Source organism: Aethalodelphis obliquidens, unplaced genomic scaffold, assembly GCF_003676395.1.
Source record: "Aethalodelphis obliquidens isolate GAN/ISIS:26980383/991018 unplaced genomic scaffold, ASM367639v1 scaffold4, whole genome shotgun sequence".
Taxonomy (NCBI): domain Eukaryota; kingdom Metazoa; phylum Chordata; class Mammalia; order Artiodactyla; family Delphinidae; genus Aethalodelphis; species Aethalodelphis obliquidens.
Genome location: NW_020837948.1, coordinates 60893167 through 60909972, shown reverse-complemented (window position 1 = coordinate 60909972; position 16806 = coordinate 60893167). Strand labels below are relative to the sequence as shown.

General features: G+C 48.5%; 1 protein-coding gene across 2 annotated transcripts in view; it reads right to left on the bottom strand.

The window, feature by feature from the left end:
- Positions 1 to 212: 212 nt before the first annotated feature.
- The window catches only part of ZNF366 (zinc finger protein 366), a 65795-nt gene continuing 49201 nt past the window's right edge, over positions 213 to 16806 (bottom strand). For both annotated transcript variants that reach the window (XM_027100876.1, XM_027100874.1), the window contains 3 exons: positions 16476 to 16667; positions 6537 to 6711; positions 213 to 3561 (listed from right to left, as the gene is read on the bottom strand). In XM_027100876.1, the coding sequence (XP_026956677.1) occupies positions 3035 to 3561; positions 6537 to 6711; positions 16476 to 16667 (894 nt within the window). In that variant the 3' untranslated portion in view covers positions 213 to 3034. The remainder of the gene's footprint in view (positions 3562 to 6536; positions 6712 to 16475; positions 16668 to 16806) is intronic.

Here is a 16806-nt window from a genome sequence, read left to right as displayed (position 1 = left end):
ACTTGCATCCTGGTTAATTAGCTCTAGGCAAGGTTGGCCAACCCTTCCCTTAGCTCTGCACTTAATGCATAGGGTGCCTTTTTTTTTTTTTTTTTTTTTGCGGTACGCGGGCCTCTCACTGTTGTGGCCTCTCCCGTTGCGGAGCACAGGCTCCAGACGCGCAGGCTCAGCAGCCATGGCTCACGGGCCCAGCCGCTCCGCGGCATGTGGGATCTTCCCGGACCGGGGCACGAACCCGTGTCCCCTGCATCGGCAGGCGGACTCTCAACCACTGCGCCACCAGGGAAGCCCCTAAACTGGAACACTTTTGAGAGTTAAGGTGACACTCTTAGTAACTACCTGGGGACAACAGGTATAAGCCCGGGTTGTCCCAGGCCAACCAGGATGTTGGTCACATACAAAACCAAGGTTTTAGCCTTGGTTCTCAGGAGGTCAGTGCATATGAACCAGTGGGTTATATCTAATTAAGTCTCTCATATCCAGAGTCAAGAATGAAAAACAGGCTTTAGAATACATTCCATAACAATTTTTTATGACTTTTCCTAGACCCTTTTCTCTTCCTCCAAATGAAATTTTACTTGGAAGCCTAACACATAAAACAGATGGAATTTGAGCCGCTCTGAATGAAGTGGGGATATGGGTTGAGAATTTTCCCTCCCCTGGCAGCTCTAGAAGGGCCTAAGAGGGACCTCTTGCTTCTCAGCACACAACGTGGAAACCAGCATTCTAGACCATACTCTTTCCATCTCAACATTAACTTGTTCCTCAAACACTCCCACGTGATTCGTTTTGGGTGGAAAAGTCTACAGCTTGCTATTCTAGTTTTTCTAGTTCCTATTCCAGCTCCGCACACCCAGAACAAACTGGAAATCTGCAGCCTTTGTAGCAGGTCCTCAACACCTTGCTGCTGAAAGAATGAATATGTAACAGGACCCTAGGAGGAGGCCTCACAGAACACTCTGCCAGCCTCTGAGTGATGTCATCAGAGGCACTGATGAGCTGTATTAAAAATAATGGATGGAAGGCAAATTGCCCCTACGAAGATCTGGATGGATTCTTGGCCCAGAGTTGTGCTGGTAACCGCAGAAAACCACACTCTTCCCTTCACCATCCCCTTTGCAGGTGCTCTGACCTTGGGGCATAGATGGCAGTAGCCAACACAAGCAGCGTTGGCACGTTGTAGTGGTGGTGAGGCTGGGCGAAGGAGGCTTAAGCAAGGCAGCGGGAGGAACGCATCAGGGATTGACAAAGCGCACGTGTGACTGACAAGAACTAGATGAGGCTGACGGGGAAGCACCTTGGCCAAGAGAAAAAGCCAGCATTCCACAGGCAGAGATGGGCCAGGTCGTCTAAAGAAATGTACTGGTAATTTTGGGAGGAGAAGAAGCAAATAATAAACAGTACCTAGCTCTACAAATACGAGTTGAAACTACCAAGGGACAGTTTTTACATAAACACAGACACAGTACCAGAGGGTCACTGCTTATGGTCAGTCACACATATGTGACATCCTGTCAGCACTGCTTTATTCGTCAGACGCCGGTGCCTAAGGGAAGCCCACCTGTGGGGCTCAACCCACCCTTGACAGTCACTGCCACTCACTGGACTCACGATTCACACATCTAGGAAGAAATAATTAGTCACTATAGGCTGGCTATGTATTTTTAAACATTAAGTGACCATAAGCAACACAGGCATCATTTCTAGTACAAAAAGTGTGTGTTTATACAGTGTGTGTGTGTGTGTGTGTGTGTGTGTGTGTGTTTCCTCTCGTGAGGCTCTTACAGAACAGGTAAAAAGGCCTAAGTCAGCAGTATGATTTCAAGGTTTCCTGCTTTCTATCTTAATGAGTCTAAAGCCAGAAGCTGAAATATTTATGGAGTGCCTGGGAGGGGGTCTTGGGAGCCACTATTTCAGCCTAGTCAATCTTTCTCAACCCTGGCTGCACAGAAGAGTCATCTGGGGCAACTTGGAAAATAACCAGTGCTAGAGCTCCACCCTAGACCAATTAAATCAGGACCTCAGGGCGTCAGGCCCCAGCGTTGGTATGTTTTAAAAGGCTCCCTGAGATGATTCTAATGTTCAGGTAGCATTGAGAATACAGCCCAGAAAATCCTTTACTAGTGATTAGCCTATGGTTATTCTAATACTCTAAATAAGTTAGAGCTTAAATTTCAGGGAGAGTTCCTCCCCCCCACCCAGCTCCAGCACTGAGGAGGAATCCACTGCTCATGGGGTGACAACTCTTCCTGCAGCTGCTTTACGGGGCACGAAGCCTCGAGCAAGGTCTCCAGGAGGGAGCTCTGCTCAGGACACGGGGTTAGCCTGCAGACGCTGAGCACTGGCGGGCTATCTGAAAATATGCTCCAAATGCCACATCTGATGAAGGTTAGCAGAAGCCAAATGAGGCAGACCCAGGCAGGAATCTAAGTATTGCTGTTTTTTTTCCTCAGTCAAAATTATTCTTATTCTGTTGAAATGTTATCTTATATCTGCAGCAACTACTTGAGAACGTCCTCTTCAATACCTCACCCTCCTGTGTCATTTCTGGCGTTTTTTGATTATTTAATATAGCAAATTTTAAACTATATACAACTACTCATATTTTCATCTATCTGGAAAAATATTATACCTTTTACACATTCAACTAAAGAGTCATTAATAAGGTAACATGTCAAGCACCATATTTTTGCAACTAGAAAGAAATTTACCGTATTAGTCAATGGAAGATATAATTTCTAAAAGCACCTCGGCATCAGCTTACAGTTAGATGTCTAGAAGAATATGTACAGTTTATTACACTGGAGATCCACGAAATAACACTGAAGAAGACCTTGCATGTGTGTGAAAAATCAAGGGCCCAATGAATGACCTGAGAAGCATTTACGTGAGTGAGGCATCCCTGCTCACTTAGTCTGAGCCATTTGTAAAGATTCGTGCCCTTCTCCGCCTCCAGCAAACGAGAGCTCATGCGGAAAGCTGTACTTGCACAGCCTAGTGCTCATTCTCCAAGTGTAATTTTTAAACCGTCCACTTAGATCCCTAAAAGCACTGCTTGGTTTTCCATTTTCCTCTCCAGTAATTCTTTTAAACTCTCATCTCTGTGCTTGAAGTACAAGTAATCAGAAAAGGAGGGGCCCCGCCGAGCGCTCTGCAGGGCCCGGAGGAGGCCGGGACACTCGTCTCTGCGGGCAAACTCTCTCTCCCGGACGCCCTCGGGCCCGGGGCTGGCCCGGCTCTTCGGCTGGAGGTCCCCTTGCGGCGCGTCCTCCCCCGCCTGCGCCTCCGCCCTGGGGCCCGGGTCGGCCTTGGCGGACAGGTCCTGCGGCGCGCAGAGCGGGGGGCTGCGGGGGCCGAGGCCCGGGCTGTCCCGCCCCGCCTCGCAGCAGTTGTCGTCGTCGTCCTCCTCGTGGCAGGAGCTGCCCCTGGCGCTCTCCACATCCGGCTGGAAGGCTGGCCCCTTGGCCCGACGCCTCTGGGACAGGTCGAAGGGTTCCTCCTGCTGCAGGCTCCTCAGGCCCCCCGCCGTCTGCGCCCCGGCAACTCTCCCCCTTCCAAAACCTGCCGGAGCAAAGGCACGTTCAGGCCCCGGGAAACGTTCAGGTCGCTGGGCGGAACCCAGGGCCGGTTAGTGTAGCTTGCTTTTGCATTTGAAAAGCAGAGAAATCCCCAGGAAGGCTGTAGAGAGATGGGCCCTGTCACAGATGGAGTCTACATCGGTATGACTCCTTCCAGGGGAATTTGGCAACATGCAAGAAAAGCTTTAAAAATAAGCACACCTTTGACTCAGCAGTTACACTACTGAGAATTTAAACTATGAGAACAGTCTGGCAGGTGCACAAGATGTATATGTAAGGATGCTCATCACCACGCTTCTAATAGTGAGACTGTGAAAACAATTATCAATTTAACGATAGAGGTTTGTTTAAATAAATAATAGTACCTCCATACAATGAAGGTATGACGTGTGTAGAAGGTACTTCTATGTGTAGAAGATGCAGAGACCTATTACTGATCATAAAAGGTATTCTCTATATCCTTTAAGTAAAAGAAATATATATTTATCATATATATTATTTATCATATATATTAATAGTGTAGATTCTATTTTATATCAAAAACTATCTGGAAGGACATATGCCAAAATCTCAAAAATGATTAACTATGAGGTGATTTTTACATTTTCCTTTTCACTTCAAATATATTTCTTTTTATTTTAACAGTGAGCACACATTTTACCGTAAGAAAAAAAATAAAACAATAATAGAGATATTTTCAACTTGAAAAAAACCCCAGATATTCCATTTGGGACCAAGGGGGCCACCCCATAACTGGGCCCCCTGAGCACAGACAGAGTAGGTAGGGAGGGTGCAGGAAGGTCCTCTGAGGAGCTCAAAAGCCCTTGTGTCCCACCACAAGGGTCCTTGCTGTTGGGCACAGTGATGTAAGAGGGTCTCATTTTTAGTTTCAGTTTGAAGGCCCTTGTAGGGATGGACTTTTCAGCAGCCAACAGGCATGTGGTAGCGCTCCACCTGATTTGATCTTGGAGGTGTCTGCCCGTGGTAAGCCAGCAGCCAGGCCCTGAGGACCAGGCGGGGAGGACTGAAGAGAGGGATGGGAGGGAGGGGGCTGGGGTGCGGCCAGACCCTGCTGCACAGGGGGAAGCAGGCCTCTGGGGCGGGGATGCACAAAGGAAGCCGAGGTCCAATGCTGCCTGCTTTATGGTGTGGTCAGGCGATGAAGCTGTCTGTAGCTTTAATCTTGTCAGGGGCACAGGGAGGATCTTTTTAATCTGGGTCTTGATTTCTGAGCCATTTCAAAACCTAGAGCGAAGAAATGCTAACACCTTTTGTAGTTGAAAACATTAAAATTGTTGAAAGTCTGTTAAAAACTTTCAAAGCAACTCTCTGATATATGGTGATGCTCTTGATTTGTCCAGAAGAATGACAGTCTTTAGTTGCCTGTTAGGATATGAGTATCTGTATGGGGTACGTCCTGGTGACCAAGTCAGGCTTTCAGACGGAGGAGTGTCTCCTCATCACCTCCTGTGTCTCTAGCCCTGGTGACTGAGCATACTTCACCTATTCTGGAAGAATCCAGGCCTAGCTTGGGAAGTAGCTCAGGCAAGCAGAGATGCAAAGAATGATTCAGAAAAAGAACATTCTCAGGGAAATAAAGTGCTTTTGTTTTTTAACCAGAATTATTTTCAGGGCTTTTGTACAAACTCCAGGCCTTGTTTTATGATGATCACAGTTTCCTCTCAACCAGGAGTCGCCGTAAACTCAGTGGGTGTTTGAGAAATCTGAAAGCTACCATCATTTTGTTTCACGCTGGGTGTGCACACGTGCATCCTATTCATGAATACGGGTGCCTAGTTGACCACCTCTTTTGTAAAGGGGTAGGAGAAGCAGCAAACGTGAACAAACCCCCCCCCGCCCATGTTTTTACTCAGTGCAGTAAGCACTGGCTTGAGCCAGAAATTCTTGAGTTAGAATCTCAGTTCTGCCTTCAGACTTGCTGTTTGACCTTGAGCAGTTTATGTAACACCTCTTGGCCTTGGTCTCCATTTACATAAAATGAGAATTACACAGTCTACTTTGTGGAATATTGGGGACGAGCAATAAAATCTAAGTGCGTCACCCTGTGCTTGGATCATATGTGAATCAGAACATATCGGCCAGTTAGCATGATATTGTAAGTTACGTATATGTGTGTCTTCTCTCCCCACACACAGGCCTCCCAGAGGGCGAATGAAGGTGGTCTCATTCCCCTCGTATCTGCCATGGCATACAGCACACTGCATTGGACAGAAAGCATTTACTGCCCATTTACTGAAGGACAACCTACTGAACCCAGTACGTGTGGAACATAAACTCCTCACTGCTAAGGAAGGGACCAAGAAGATGAAGGAGGCAGAAACTTTCATCAGTTCAGTTAGGGCTCAGCTAGGGAGACTCACTACTCTGCCTATGGGCCAATCAGCCCTACCAAGCAGGAAAACTGTCCTTGCGAGTTTCTGGTTGTGAACAGATAGACGAGACCTAGCCTGCTACAGACACACTTCTGCTGACAGCAGAACTAGCAGACCTGCCCCTTAACGGCAGTGCGATAAAGAGGATACAATAAGGCTTTAGAGTCAGAAAGGTCTGTGTTCAAATTCTCGGTCTGCTACTTTTCAGTTGAGCAAGTTAATGTTTCAAAGCCTCATAACAGAAGTTCCTCCACCCTGGAGTTACTATAAAGATTCACAGAGACCAAGCACCTGCTGCAGGGTCTGGAACAACGAACTAATAGTGGTACCGAGTGGCATCACTATGATATTCTAATCTACATCCTAAAATTCACTTTTACTTACTACCTTCAGATACCAGCTTTACGTGTGTTACAGCAACACTGACAACCTGCTCCCGCTACTCTGCTGTGGTCTTGAGAATTATGCTCCCTTTTATGACGGTAAGAATAACCCCCCAAAGTAAAGCTCCCTAAAGACAAGTTCAGCTCCCATTTGTTCCTCACTGGCCTGGAAGGGTGATTACCTTGAGAGTGGAGGCCCCGCTCCATGACCCCATGCTTCACTTTCATGTGGCGTGTCAGGTTCCCCTTCAGGGTGAACTTGCTGGGGCAGTAGAGGCACTTGAAGGGTTTGCTGTCAGAGTGCAGGTGCATGTGGCCCATTAGGTTGTGCATCCGGTTGAATTCCTTCCCACACAGCTGTGAAGACAGTGATGAAGAGGACACAGGTTACTCAAAGGCGGGGACCCTGCCCAGGCGACCACACCCAGGCCTGTGTGAGGACGGATGCGTCGCTACTTTGTCTGGATCTTGGCATTTTTAAGTTGCTTCCAAAGAAACTGTCCCCATGGAAGTCAAGGAGGGGCTGGATCGAGCCAGGCTCAGAGGTAGCACAGGTAGGGTTGGATTCACGAGATTTTACTCCTGTTGTATTGGGATTTTTAAACTCAAGGTAAAAATTGCAAAGCTATTAAAGCTTCTTTTGAATGCAACCTTTTGGAAAGGAGAAAAACTGCTCTGAAAGCAATTGCTCAAAGTGTGCTTCGCTTGAATGATGAGGATACGATGACTTGTTTAATATTTATGGAGTGTTTACAATATGGAAGGCACTGTCCCAAGTCTGCCATGGAATATCTCATTTAACCCACATCAGTCCTATGAGATGGGTGCTGTTCTCATCCCTATTTTACAGATGGACAAACTGAGGGATTAAGAGTAAAGACTGGCCAAGGCTCACAGCTGGAGCTGGGATAATAAACTCAGGTCCTCGGACACCAGAGGCCACACCGTCAATCACCACATCATACTGTGTCCCCCCAGTATAACTCTTCTGTTAGATTATATCAGGCAATGCTTTTCTAATTTTTAAATTTGCTAACTTTGGGGATGGATTTCAGAGTTAAAAGGAAGGAGTGTGTCTTTTCTCTGGGTAGAGATCTGAAGTACTGAAAATATCATCCTAGGTATACAAAAAGCAAACATATTTTATTCACTTTTTAAAAATTTCTATTTCCATCAAATTGCAAATACATGATGGACCACAGCAGTTCTCCAGCTCCTTTGGGAAGAACAGAACTGCCTTTTCAAAGGCAATGTGTGCAGATGCAGATGGTGTAAGACAGAAGCAGTTGCTCTGGGGTGCTTTCCTTGCTTTTCTTGTCCCCAAGCTTCAGCACAGCAGGGTGTGGAAGCTCCAGCCCTTCCTTGACTGTGATGTGAGGAATGCAAAGAAGGATTCTGTGTCTGTGCTGGGACCAGAGCATTAAGGGAGGAACATTCTCCTTCCCTTTTCCCTTCCCACCCTCAGAGGCTCATGTCGTGAGGGTAGTGATATGAGGCAAGAGGTGCCCAGAGAGAGGATGCGGGGTACGGCATCCTCCGAAGCTGACACCCGTCTTCCTTTCTCACTGAGAGATGTTTTCAGGGCCATTGTGGAGGTTCTGGGGTGAACTTTTATTAATGAAGACAGTGTTTTCTTCAGGTGGCTATGGAGGTGAGAGCTGAGCTGGCCTTGGAAGAATGGGTACACCTAACAACTGTGACCTTGGGAGATTAGCCTAAAGGAATGCGGGGCAGGAAGAGGAAGCCATCCTGGGATTACAGATTTGTCACAGATAATCCATGCATGAATAATAAACGGCTGGTTCTGTGTTTTTAAATGATTCCTATTTGGCGGTGTTACGTATTTTCCCTTTTTACTTCCTTACTAGCGAGAATGAACTCAGCATACTGGTACCCCACACTCAGTATTCAGAGCACCCCTCACCACATTCATTTGGAAAAGGTGACCCAAGAGGGGAAAAGCTGAGAGAGTGGGTCTAATTTAGGGGAAAGTATGGATACCGGCTTTCTCTTTATTCTCAACCGGGACAATTTATAAAGATATATCAGCCTGTGGCTCAGTTCTGCCCATGTGTGAGAGTTCTGGTAGAGTTCTCTTTATTAGCTTAGTTTATCCAGTTCTCCATCCTGGCTAAGAAAAAAAAAAAAAATTGAACCTAGAGCTTCTACATTAGGTATTTCCAGTCATGGGTCATTCTAGAACAGATATATCTCATTTGGTTCATGGGACAGTTCTGATTGTTTGGGGCAATGCTGCTGCTGGACTTGCTGAGCTGAACTGTCCTTCAGACCGCAGCATCTCTGAAGGCTCTGCCTGCCTTTTGGTTATAATCCCTGCCTAGCACCAGGCTTGACCCATGATAGTTCCTTAGTAAGCCTCTGTTGAGTGAGTGAAGGGGTGAGGCACATCGTAGCAGAAGATCTGAAAACAGCAAAAGCCATAGGTAGTTAAGCACAAGACATGTAGGTGGAGGGGAGATAGAGATTGGAAGGCCACTGCAGTAGTCCAAGCCTGGATGGGTCTCATGGTCCTATAGGCCAGACGGAGAGAACTGAAGGAAGAAATGGGTTCCTCTTTCCTTCAATGACTTCCATGGAGGGTGATACTCCACTTTTAGTTATCATCTGTGGTTGCTGAGGTATTAGAAGCTGGATTGGTCTGAATGGGTTTTATAAAGGAGATGAAATTTTAGCCTAACCTTGAAGAATATGTGGAGTGCCTTTTGATTTTGTTTTGACACAAGAATAAAGTCTCCTCATTAAATATGTTCAGACACTTCAATCAACCTTAAACTACAGGCACAGTAACTATTACTATTGTGGTAATGATCCACTGCTTGTTGCTGCTGCAACTGCTGTAACTCTGGGGTTGGAGCAGATCCTGTAATTCACCTGCCTGAGGTCGCAGCTCCCTTCCCCCGTCACCCTACCTCCACCCAACACACGTGTGCACACACGAAGAGGGCTACTGCTGGGTATTTTCCAGATTCTTCTGCAGCCTCAGAAAAGCAACCTTTTATGATCATCATAGCTGAGTGTGTGTTTTCTACTCTAATGCTTTTCTGGATCAATTCATTCAGTACTGAACTTCCTGGGACATTTTAGTGGTATATAGGGACATTAGGATGTTTTATCATTTTAATAAATGATATTGTCTCCTGAAATCAAGGCCTACAGCCTCAGGGAAGAAGATGCACTGTGGAACGTGGCTGGTCAGCTATATTATCTGATGTGTGATTGGTAAAGAAGACTAATTTTGTTGCTGTGGATAAAATTTAATTTTTATATACCAGAGTTACCCTTCATGGTTTATGATAGCCTACTGATAGCCAATGGAGAGCTTTCCCAGGGCTAAGCAATAATGTGTCAACTCTGAAAGATGTTTAGGGCACTAAAAGGTGTCCCAGGTAGTATTCAGAAACATAAGAACTACCTTCCTCTTCTCTGAGGCCAACCCCAGTATCAAGCACAGGGCTACACACGTAGTAACACTTAATGAATATCTAAGTATATGGTTAGGAAATAAACAATCAAGTCAGGAAAAATATCACGTCCTTATGCAAAAATTCCACAAAGCAGCCATGGCCAACTCTCTCGCGTGCCCCCTTTAAAGCTATACACATTAGTTTGCAAACCAAAATCCTCAGTGGCAGGAGGACAGAAACAATTAACTCAGGACCTGAAGTACTTGGACACCACTCACATCTCAGCGGCTGGGACCCTTAGCTTCTTCCTCTCAGCCTCTGACCCTTCCACAAAGCCCTTCAGTCCTTATCCAGAACACCTGGCCTCTTCATCCTTCTCAGAGGATTGTCCTCACATAACTATACACAAATGAATGGATATATTTTGTGTCTGTGAAATTTGGAGAGGTCTCTCAGTCACCATGAGTGAAGAGGGGCCACAGAAGGAGGACTGGGGCAATTAAAGACGGCACCCTCAGGTGGGGTTTGAGTGTGAGTGAGCTCTAAGCAGAATCCTTGTAGGAGAGGAGAGGAGTAGACAGGAAGGAAGAAAAGTTGGGAGGGAGCATCAAAACTCTAGTTTCTTCTCCTGGGAAAAGCAGTCATCTACAAGGCCCGCTTTCATCATGAGACATGAGGCTAAGAGCTTGCCCAAGTCAAGACTTGCTGAATCACCTGCTGCCAAGTCTGTGGAGATTAAAGGCACAGTATTGGTACAGGAAGCTGCTGCAGTGATAAGGAGTCAGATGTCATCTTGCAGGTGGTCATCTCAACCAGTCCAGCCCTTTTGAACTCTCAGTTGCTCTAATGAGCAGTATTAGTGTGCTTCTGACACTAAATATCAGTTTTTCCACCAATACCCACTTTTATACCTACTTGTAAAGAGAGAGGTGGAAGTCTGTTGCTTACTTCCCTGGTGGCACAGTGGTTAAGAATATGCCTGCCAATGCAGGGGACACGGGATGGACCCCTGGTCTGGGAAGATCCCACGTGCCGCGGAGCAACTAAGCCCATGTGCCACAACTACTGAGCCTGTACTCTAGAGCCTGCAAGCCACAACTACTGAGCCCGCAAGCCACAACTACTGAGCCCGTGCGCCACAACTACTGAAGCCCCTGCGCCTAGAGCCTGTGCTCCGCAACGAGAAGCCACCGCAATGAGAAGCCCGCACACCACAACGAAGAGTAGCCCCTGCTCACCGCAACTAAAGAAAGCCCACACACAGCAACAAAGACCCAATGCAGCCCAAAATAAATAAATAAATATATAGAGAGAGACGGACCTCAAGATGTAATAGGAAATTGGAACAAATGTTTTGAACTGTCCTTTAAAAATGGGTTGCATGGATCACTGGGCTTTGAGATGGCAGAACAGAGAGGCAGTGGTGAAACCCCAGAGGGATACAGAACTTGCTCCACTTTCTCTTCTGTAAAATGTCGATGATAATCTTAGTTTCCCATGAAGGCTTTTTTCAAAAAAAATAAATTTATTTATTTTTGGCTGCATTGGGTCTTCGTTGCTGCACACGGGCTTCCTCTAGTTTCAGTGAGAGGGGGCTACTCTTCATTGCGGTGCGCGGGCTTCTCACTGCAGTGGCTTCTCTTGTTGTGGAGCACAGGCTCTAGGCATGCAGGCTTCAGTAGTTGTGGCTCGTGGGCTCTAGAGCGCATGCTCAGTAGTTGTGGCACATGGGCTTAGTTGCACCGCGGCATGTGGGATCTTCCTGGACCAGGGCTCGAACCCGTGTCCCCTGCATTGGCAGACGGATTCTTAACGACTGAGCCACCAGGGAAGCCCCTCCTATGAAGGTTTTTGATTCAGGTAAAGAGATTGGCAAATAGTAAGAGCTCAATAAATGTTAGCTCTTAGACTATCATTATCATGTACATTTTTACATTCTAGAAATGGTAAGTTCTTTGTGGATAAGGGTACTGTCTTTTTAAACCAAATTATGTGGAAGGAATATTGAGGAAGGATCTCAATATTAAGGTATTGAGTAAATACCTGCCAGGTTGCTTGAGGCATAAGAGAAATGTAAGCAGGTGTGGCTGAGGCAGCCCTGGGAATGTGGATGGAAAGAGAAGATTCATCCTAGATTGCAGGCTTTGGGGAGCCTATTATCTGGCTCTCTGATCCTCCGTCAGCCCTTTAAACAGCTGGCAGAGGCCCTGTCCCCTTATCTTCATAGAAGCTCCTAATTCTGGCCTCCTGACGCCCCTTCCCTCCCGGGTCCAGGCAACTTCCTGTGAGTCCCAGAGACAGCGCTGACAGCCAGAGTCACAGAGAAGTCGCTGTGCACAGAGGCAGAGTGATGGCAGTGGGCAACCACTGGGCTGGGGCCAGAGGCCCACAAAGCCAAAAAGAGGCACACTACTGAGACTGCGATGCACCAGGAAGCCTGTGTTTCCCTATTCTGAGAGGAAAGGTCAAAGAGCTGCAGCCTGCAGCCTCGGAGAATGGCCTCCGCTAAACTGCCCTTCCCTTACATCCTTCTCTCTCTCTCTCTCTTTTAATAAGAAGGGTGTTCCTTTCCTCAAAGGGAGAGAGAGGGAGGGAGGGAGAGAGAGACTGTAAACTGTCCAAAAGGACCGTGAGAAAACAGGAAGCTTTGAAAAGTACAAGAGAAAGCAAGATGAAATCTATTTGCAGGCGGGCCCCTGGGGACATGCGGGGCATTGTTAACCAGGCAGTTCATACAGCTATATCCTTCCTTCTGCTGAGGAGGGCTTTGCTGCCAAAAGGCTGCTATCTGGTCACTGCCTTAACCCCCTCGATGCCAGCCTGAGAACCCTGATCCCAAGCACTGGGCCCCTGCAAGTCCCCACTGGGTTTCTCCCCGATGGAGCATCCAAGAGCTGGAGGGGGAGATGGAGCCAGTTTGGCGGAGGCGGCGGGGACCCTTTTCAGGGAGACCTCATCCTTTTCCATGTGTTCTTGCCTCAGCCTTCAGCCCTCTGCTTTGGGCCAGGCTGCAGATGACCTGGTGATTCATAACATCGGCAGCTCCCGGCTTCACCCATCTCAAAGGAGAATTTGTCCCGGAAATTCTGGATGACTGCTTTTCCTGGACAGGTTTCCCAAAGACAGCAGCTGGTTCTTTGCTATTATGGAGTGTGGCTACTACGAGGAGAGCATCAAGTCAACCCCTGCGTGCTTGCGCAGAATCTGGGAAGCGTATTTCTGAAACGTGGCTTAAGTCTACAGGCGCAGGTCTCTGGAGAAACTCCAGCTGGCTCCAAGAAGCAAGGAGTCCAGAAGTCGAGCCAATAGCAAAAGAACCCAGAAGGGCAGTAATTTTTTTATAAGAAGAAAAAAAAACCAGAAACCTTTCCTCCTCGAATTTTCCATCCTATTGTTAATGCCTAATCCCGCAGTAAACGAATGTTTCTGTTTGCTGTGGACAGCTGTTTCCACTGAGCCAGGGCCAGAGAGAACCAGTTCATGTGGCCACAGCGGGAGGGATTTATGTTAGGAAGAATTTTTAGTGGTGAGAATCCCAGGAAATTAGAATCTGTTACTTAAAGAGTCTCCCTTTTTTTTTGGCAAGTTTTGGGGTACAGGAGATGGAGCCAACTCTTGGAATATGGCTGGAGCAAGGTCTGCCTCTTTTTTCCAGCCGTGTCAGTCCCATAAATGGAATAACCCTTCCCCGTTACCGCAACAGAGCTCGGGTGTAGTTGTCTGGGCCCGTTCTCCAGCATCACCGTGTAGCCAGCCATCCACTCTTCTCTGAGGGCTGTGAACTGCACGGTGATGGGCAAATGGCCCTCTGTTCCTCTCCCAACTCTCAGACTCCAGCAACCCCTACCCAGGGCCAGATTTCCAAGAATACAGCACAACGTGAGTAAGAAGCAAGGTCCCCAGGACACCATCTGGAGATGGCCTATCCCACAGTGGGATCTGGAGCTAGTTTATAAATACACAGGGCCCCATTACATAATCTGCAAATTCAGACATGCTCTGAAATTCCTTTGAAATGAAGACGGGCGATGGTATGAAGAGGACACCAAGCAGGTGGCACTGTGCAGGGAGACGGGGACGAAGAGAGGAAGAACGTGGCAGGATGTTCTGGCACTCGCCAGGGGACAGAGGCTCTTGATGGAGGTGACTGACACCTGTTCTTATTTCAGGAATGTCTAAGAATGGAGAAGGGCCACCTAAGTTTGACAAACATACACTTTAACATCCAGTTCTTTTTGTTCAAATGATACATACGGCCTTCTAGGCAGCCTCCGACCTCCCGTGGTCTCCTGAGAGAACCTGCTCATCAGGAAGAAGTGACCTGTGCAGATGACCAGTCCACTTCCTGTGCCAGGCCCAACTCCCACTGGAGAGTTAAACTGTATTCTATCACAGCTGGCATTTCCTGCTACAAGCTCCTCTCTTATGGGGTTTCGTGGTGTGACCAGATACCTGGAGGCTTATCCACCCTCAAGGAGATGTCAGATTGAGTTTCTGAACTGTATAGTTGACCAGCAGACACCCTTTGAACCATGTGTGGTGCGCTATCATTGGGGTGAAGGGAAGCCTGGCATCATTGGGCCCATCATGTCCCATCATGTCCCGTCTCTATGCACTGGTACCAGAGAGAACACTCTAAATCCTCAAGGACCACTTGGTCCAAGATCCTCCAGGCCCCTCTGAGGCCCTTGAGGTAGAGAAACAGAACTGCTTCTGTGCCCCCAAATCACACACAGCTGGCAAGTCCTTTTCCTGCATTGGCTCTGCCCTGACGTATCCCTCTGTTTCAGGGATGTTTTCTGCCTGGTTTAACCACTACTGCTGGCCCTGAATTGGTGAGGTGGAGGAGGGAGCTGGCTGGTCTGGATGGACGTGGATTTTGGGGGGACTACGAACTATGCAATGGCTCCTGAGTATGTTAACGACTTTATGTGCCCCACCACCAGCTCATAAAAATACAGTCCATGCTCGAAGCCCAAGAGTAAACTCAACACAAGGAATGAAGAGGGGCGATGAGCCGCTGATAGCACCTCTACTGTAGGAGACAGTAAATCCCTGGCAGGCGGGAACAGCTCTGTAAAAAGTGAAGCGTTCAAGGGACTCAGCGAGGCGAAAGGGAGACCAAAGGGAGACAGAAGGGCTGGTCTGTAGAGTCCACAGGGTCCCGCAGTCGGGCCTGGCTTGACGGGCATGTGGCCTATGTGGTCACACGAGGCCCTGAGCTCAGAAGTGTCCCGGGTTTGGTGTTTACGCTCTGCTTTCACCATCTTGAAATTCTGCATAGCATCTGAACAAGGGGGCCCCGTGTTCATTTCCCACCAGGCCCTGCGAAGTACGTACACCATCCTGCAGGCAGCTTCCTCCCCCTTCAGCTCAGATCACTCAAGATGGACATAAATTGACTTTCAAACCACTGGGAACTTGAAGGAAAGGAGGGGAAACACAAGTGGGTGGCAGGAAAAGGGCTGGAGGGAGACCCCTCCCTCCCCCACCTCCGGAGAATGCCCACACAGGTCTAGGGAAGCTCTGGCTCCTGACCCCTCTCACCCCGTCCAGGAGTGGCCAGCACAGGAAAGAAGTCAGCTTCACAGGGGGTTCCTTCAAGTGGGGGCACATGCTGCTGAGGGATTAAGGCAGGAACAGCCCCTGGAAGCAGGGAACCCTACTCCAGGAACAGGCATTGACAAAGAATATCATTGGGACCCCATCAGACACGCAGGACAGAGAGAAGGCAAATCCATGTCAAACAGAACGGCTCTAACGATATCTGAACGTGGCGATTTCCCTCTGCTTCCCCCTCAGCCCTCTCCTGTGACTGAGGTGTCACTTGCCAGTACCTTCCTTGAATTAAACTGCCCAATCCTGAGCAAGATTCCTTCTCATCTTAGAAGTGGAGGAGAGAAACAATGAGGGGAGGGGAGCCAGCCTGGGAAGCCTGAGCATTTCTGCGTCGTACCCGTCAGCACCTTGGGCTTTACACATCTCCAGCTCACACTTTACCTTAGCGCATGAAATAAAAGCCCCACCAAGTTAATGTGATACAGAGATTGTAATGAAGATGCTCCATCATATTCAGGAATAAACGAGAAGCACCTCAGCTGACCTTGCACACAGTTGTTCCTCTGCCCACGCAAGCATCTCTGAGGCCACCTGAGGGGCTAGCCTTGGAATCTCTTCCATCCCCTCCGGGAGACCTGCCTTCAAATTACAGTGCTCAGTCCAAGTGTGCAGAGGGCAGGAGCGGGGGTGGGGGGGGGGAGTGGGAAGGGAAGGGGACAGGGCTGGAAGCTTCTCTGACTCCTCTCTGTGTTCTACTCACTGGCTTGTAAGGGGAAGAGGGCGACACCTGACTGCTGCTTTCTAGAGCACCAGCTCTCACACCGCCTTCATCCTTTAACGACCTCACTCCCCAAATGGGCCTTCCACCCTCAGCGCTCCCTGCACTGGCTGTCTCCACGTCCTGTGCACCGATTCCACAGCGAGACACACAGGGCAGCTCCTAGGGCTCAGCTGAGCACAGCTGCGGTGGAGAGAGGCACAGAGCAGCAGACAGGCCTGGGCTTGGCCGCAGACCTCTCTGAGCCGCAGAGGTCCCTCTGATGAGACTGAGTAGAAGGTTCCCTGGAGATTCTTCCTGCGCACCTGCACAGCCCTCTGAGCCCTCCCTCTCCATGCTCCCCCCGGGCAGCCGCCCACCTTGCATTTGAAGGGCTTCACATCCGAGTGGACGATCATGTGCGCCTTGAGGGTCTGTTTCTGCACGAAACTCTTGTAGCACAGGTGACACTGGTAGGCGCGGATGTTGGTGTGGATTAGCACGTGTCTCTTCATGTTGGCCAGCAGAGTGAACTCCCGCCCGCAGATCCCGCATTTGTGCTCCTTCACGCCCTGGGAGGGGTCAAGACGCAAAAGAACCGTGGTTAGCAGGTAGCAGACTTTCATCAGGACAATAGCCTTTGCTTTTCTCTCTGCCACATAAATCCACGAAGGATTTGGTGAAAGATGTTGAGTTCCAAATGGTGTGCCT